At 43.0% G+C, this 5851-nt stretch overlaps 1 protein-coding gene across 1 annotated transcript; it reads left to right on the top strand.

Moving 5' to 3' along the window:
* Window positions 1-911: 911 nt before the first annotated feature.
* Rag1 (recombination activating 1) lies at window positions 912-4037 on the top strand. The gene has a single exon (XM_050147173.1). It carries the CDS (start codon window positions 912-914, stop codon window positions 4035-4037), a length of 3126 nt encoding a protein of 1041 aa, XP_050003130.1.
* Window positions 4038-5851: the final 1814 nt, after the last annotated feature.

Genomic DNA, 5851 nt, shown 5'->3' on the forward strand with positions numbered 1-5851 from the left:
AAAAAATATTTCTTTTACTTTTTGAGATTATAACGCAACCACATCATTTTCGCCCTCTGTTGTTTCTTGTATCTCTACTTATTAATACTGTTGTGCTAATGACCTTCGGTTTGCAGTGACTTTCAGGATGAGCGGTGTGAGATTACTGAAACTACTTGAAGTTTTCATCTTAGACTCACACTATGGTTTGTTGCAGGTTTAAAGAGCTTTGTGATTTTGTTTCTAATGTAGACTCAGCCTTCTAATTTACAATAGCATTCACTAATTAAATAAGCATAATTGCTATCCATGATACTTATTAGTTTGCACCCAGAAAGCTCAAAATTCACTTCATCCTTTCAAGTAGTGAGTAATTAGTTTCTCTGGGTTTGTAGCTTTACCATCTCCTTATGACTGTTTGGAAGAAATCAACACCCAATCTCCCAGAAGAATGTTTTAAAAACCTGGAAATATATTGTCCAGTTAGTGTAATGAGGCTAATATAAATAATATAAAAGTAGAAAATATTACTTTTCTCTGGTTTAGTATCCAGTTGATTATTGCATTTACTCACAACAACTACTGAGCACCTAATGATAACCAGGGATATTGGAAAATAAGATCAATCACTCAATAATATTGTCATCAAAAATAAGGTTTTTGTGGTAAGGGAGTTAAATTTTACATATACACAGCATTTAAAATCATTTGTATATTATAGTATAAGTGGCCCCAAATACTGTTAGAAAAGGAATTGACTGTTCTTGGTTATATTATCAGCAGGAGATTTAGTAAATATCTTTTGGAAAGAATTAATGAATGAAAATTTGAATGTATCAATCTCAATTATTTTCAAGATACTGCAATCAGATATTGATATTTTTCTTAATTTGACTTATTTTTCTTCACCATTCTTAGGAAGCTTAGCTGACATGGCTGTCTCCTTGCCCCCCACTCTGAGGCTCAGTCCTGCTCCTGATGAAATTCAGCACCCACACATGAAATTTTCTGAGTGGAAATTTAAGCTATTCAGGGTGAGATCCTTCGAAAAGGCACCCGAAGAAGCCCAAAAGGAGAAGGGTCCCTCAGAGGGGAACTCTTGCCTAGAGCAGTCTCCTTTAGTTCCGGACAAGCCTGCTGGTCAGAATTCAGCTCCAACTCAACGAGCACTGAAACTACACCCCAAATTTTCAAAGAAATTCCATGCTGATGGGAAGTCAAGAGACAAAACAATTCACCAAACCAGGCTTAGACACTTCTGCCGCATCTGTGGGAATCCATTCAATGGCGATGGGCACAACCGGAGATACCCAGTCCATGGGCCTGTGGATGCCAAAACCCAAAGCCTTTTCCGAAAGAAGGAAAAGAGAGTCACTTCCTGGCCAGTCCTCATTGCCAGAGTTTTCCGGATTGATGTGAAGGCGGATGTTGACTCGATTCACCCCACTGAGTTCTGCCACAACTGTTGGACCATCATGTACAGGAAGTTCAGTAGTGCCCGCTGTGAGGTCTACTTCCCAAGGAACGCGACCATGGAGTGGCATCCCCACACAGCATCCTGTGACATCTGCCTGCCTAACCACCGGGGACTCAAGAGGAAGAGGCATCAGCCCAATGTGCAGCTCAGCAAGAAACTAAAAACTGTGCTCAACCAAGCGAGACGGGACCGTCAGCGCAAGAGAGTTCAGGCTAGGGTCAGCAGTAAGGAAGTCATGAAGAAGCTCTCCAACTGCAGTAAGATTCATCTGAGTACCAAACTTCTTGCAGTGGACTTCCCAGCACCCTTTGTGAAAGCCATCTCCTGCCAGATATGTGAACACATCCTGGCTGACCCCGTGGAGACCACCTGTAAGCACGTCTTTTGCAGAATTTGCATTCTCCGATGTCTCAAAGTCATGGGCAGCTATTGTCCCTCTTGCCGATATCCGTGCTTCCCTACTGACCTGGAGAGTCCAGTGAAGTCCTTTCTGAACGTCTTGAATTCTCTGATGGTGAAGTGTCCTGCACAAGAGTGTGATGAGGAGGTGAGTCTGGAAAAGTATAACCACCATGTCTCAAGCCACAAAGAGTCCAAAGAGACTTTGGTGCATATTAATAAAGGGGGCCGGCCTCGGCAACATCTCTTGTCACTGACACGCAGGGCTCAGAAGCATAGGCTGAGGGAACTCAAGATTCAAGTCAAAGAATTTGCCGACAAAGAAGAAGGCGGAGATGTGAAGTCTGTGTGCTTGACTTTGTTCCTGCTGGCACTGAGGGCCAGGAATGAGCACAGACAAGCTGACGAGCTAGAGGCCATCATGCAGGGGCGGGGCTCTGGTCTGCAACCAGCTGTTTGCTTGGCCATACGTGTCAACACCTTCCTCAGCTGCAGCCAGTACCACAAGATGTACAGGACTGTGAAAGCCATCACGGGGAGGCAGATTTTTCAGCCTTTGCACGCTCTTCGAAATGCTGAGAAAATCCTTCTGCCAGGCTACCACCCCTTTGAGTGGCAGCCCCCTCTGAAGAATGTGTCTTCCAGAACGGATGTTGGCATTATTGATGGGCTGTCTGGACTTGCCTCCTCTGTGGATGAATATCCAGTGGATACCATCGCAAAGAGGTTCCGCTATGATTCTGCGTTGGTGTCTGCTTTGATGGACATGGAAGAAGACATCTTGGAAGGAATGAGATCCCAGGATCTTGATGACTACCTAAATGGTCCCTTCATTGTTGTGGTGAAGGAGTCTTGTGATGGGATGGGGGACGTGAGTGAGAAGCATGGCAGTGGGCCTGCGGTCCCCGAAAAGGCGGTTCGTTTTTCATTCACAATAATGAGAATTACGATAGAGCACGGCTCCCAGAATGTGAAGGTGTTTGAGGAACCCAAGCCCAATTCTGAACTGTGTTGCAAGCCGTTGTGTCTTATGCTGGCAGATGAGTCTGACCATGAGACCCTGACTGCCATCCTAAGCCCTCTCATTGCTGAAAGGGAGGCCATGAAGAGCAGTGAGTTAATGCTGGAGATGGGGGGCATCCTCAGGACTTTCAAGTTCATCTTCAGGGGCACCGGATATGATGAAAAACTTGTCCGGGAAGTAGAAGGCCTGGAAGCCTCTGGCTCAGTCTACATCTGTACACTTTGTGATGCCACTCGTCTGGAAGCCTCTCAAAATCTCGTCTTCCACTCCATAACCAGAAGCCACGCGGAGAACCTGGAGCGCTATGAGGTTTGGCGGTCCAATCCCTATCATGAGTCCGTGGAAGAACTCCGGGACCGGGTGAAAGGGGTCTCTGCCAAACCTTTCATCGAGACAGTCCCTTCCATAGATGCGCTCCACTGTGACATTGGCAATGCGGCTGAATTCTATAAGATTTTCCAGCTGGAGATAGGGGAAGTGTATAAAAATCCCAATGCCTCTAAAGAGGAAAGGAAGAGATGGCAGGCCACACTGGACAAGCATCTCCGGAAAAGGATGAACCTAAAACCAATCATGAGGATGAATGGCAACTTTGCCCGGAAGCTGATGACCCAAGAGACTGTAGATGCAGTTTGTGAGCTAATTCCTTCGGAGGAGAGGCACGAAGCTCTCAGGGAGCTGATGGACCTTTACCTGAAGATGAAACCCGTGTGGCGCTCATCATGTCCTGCTAAAGAGTGTCCAGAGTCCCTCTGCCAGTACAGTTTCAACTCACAGCGTTTTGCTGAGCTCCTCTCTACCAAGTTCAAATATAGATACGAGGGCAAAATCACTAATTATTTTCACAAAACCTTGGCACATGTCCCTGAAATTATTGAGAGGGATGGCTCTATTGGGGCATGGGCGAGTGAAGGGAATGAATCCGGTAATAAACTGTTTAGACGCTTCCGGAAAATGAATGCCAGGCAGTCCAAGTGCTATGAGATGGAAGATGTCCTTAAACACCACTGGCTGTATACTTCTAAATACCTCCAGAAGTTTATGAATGCTCATAATGCGTTAAAAAGCTCTGGCTTTACCATGAACTCAAAGGAGACCTTAGGGGACTCTTTGGGCATTGAGGACTCTCTGGAAACCCAAGATTCAATGGAGTTTTAAATAGGACCACCACATAGAAGGTGGTGTCTGAAAATTTGTTTTCCTTTGGGTTGCATCGAGGTCTTCTCCTAGCACCTGTGACATCAGTGTGTGAGTCTTCCCACCTAAGGGGTGGCAGGTTGGAGTGACAGGCCAGAGGTGCCGTCACCAGGTCAGGGATGGATAGTCGATGAGATGATTGCCCTGAGCCATTTAGAGAGTTCAGCAGAGCAGCAGGAGAAATCAGTTCTTTGAAAGCTCAATAACTGAGAACAGCGGTAACTGCAGGGGACAAGGATGTCCAGGGTGTGCATGGCACTGTGTGTCATGAAAATCAAAGCCAGAGCTGTCAAAGAACAGTCGAACATGCTAGGAAAGGAATTTGTCTTGGGCATGCCTTTTTTTCATCTCAATTCATTTTGTTTTGTATTGAGATGTAATGCAATTTTTTTTCATTTCATATTTTGTAGGACTATTTTGTAAATTTCATATTTGTTGATTTGTTTTGCAAGATTCAAAGGAGCCTTTTAGGGTTCTCTAACAACACTCCACATTTGTCGGACATGGTGACCTTTACCAAGGGCTCAGTGCATTCTCTTCTATGGTACATTTATGCAGAAATAAATTACATCAAGACAGGTTTCAGAAAAGTCAGGTTTTTTTCTAGGTATAAATGACATCACTATGGTCACCTTCAGTGTCTAGGAGGTCACCTGGTATCCTAAATTTTCAATAATGAAGTTAGAGAATGCACCTGTTAGCTACAACTATCCATTAAATTTTATAAACTCATATTTGCTTAGTTATTTATAGCCAACTCTGGTTGTTTATTTTTGCTTTTTAATTAAAAATAATTTATAGTTTCAATGTTTTTCCCATACACTCTCAAGGTCACAGAATTTTTTAAATCCATATTTCCTTTCTGCCTAAAAACAGATTTAATGCCTTGTTGAAAATGTCAATCCGATTTTCTCTATATGAAACATGAGTTACTCAATTTGAGTAAGTGCAGGCTTCATAGAGGCCCCTCTTCTGCTTTGTGTTATTCTTTTGATTATGAGCCTGCCCAGAATCAGTGTGTCCAGGTTTTAGTAGCGGGGCAGTGTTTTTTTTTTCTGTGTTTGTTCAGTTTGGGTGGAGACTGCTCTTACTAGAGTAGAGGACTGAACATGTATACATGATTTACTTTTACCACTTTTGGATTTTTTTCTTATACTTGTTTTCCTCATTCCAGCTCTGTGAAGAGATGAACATTGAATAGAGGTTAAATGGTTTTCCTGAAGTTACAGGAATAATGAATACCTGATTTTGAATTTGAACCAAAGCCTTTTGTCTCTTAAGTCTGTGTTCTTCACACTACATATATACTGTTTACACAGTAGCATCAGAATTTAATTAGGGTCCACACCTCACCCCGACAGATTATAATCCTGAGAGTTTTATCTTTCCGGACAGAATTTAAAGTCATTGTTTGTCTTGGGCCTTTATAGACTAAATTGGGCCAAACCTCTAAGGAAGCCATAAACCCTCTAGAGGATGCAGTTATTTGGAAACTATTCATGTCTTTAGGAGTTCAGCATTTGCCAGGCACTAGCAATTTAAAAGCAGGCATGGGATTTTATATGCTAGTGAATCATAATGATATGTTAGTGTTAATTAGTTTTTTTCTTCCTTTGATTTTATTGGTCATAATTGTCAGTCTTCATACACAGTATATCAAAGAGCTTTGTAATTTAGTTGTCAAGTGTGCATCAGTGACATTATCCTAAATGGCACACATTTGGTGCATGTGAGGGGGTTCAATTTAGTGTTTTCCATTGAAAGATGCAGCAGTT

The sequence above is a fragment of the Alexandromys fortis genome, unplaced genomic scaffold (genome assembly GCF_014885135.2).
Source record: "Alexandromys fortis isolate MF-2015 unplaced genomic scaffold, M_Fortis_MF-2015_v1.1 scaffold_12, whole genome shotgun sequence".
Lineage (NCBI taxonomy): Eukaryota > Metazoa > Chordata > Mammalia > Rodentia > Cricetidae > Alexandromys > Alexandromys fortis.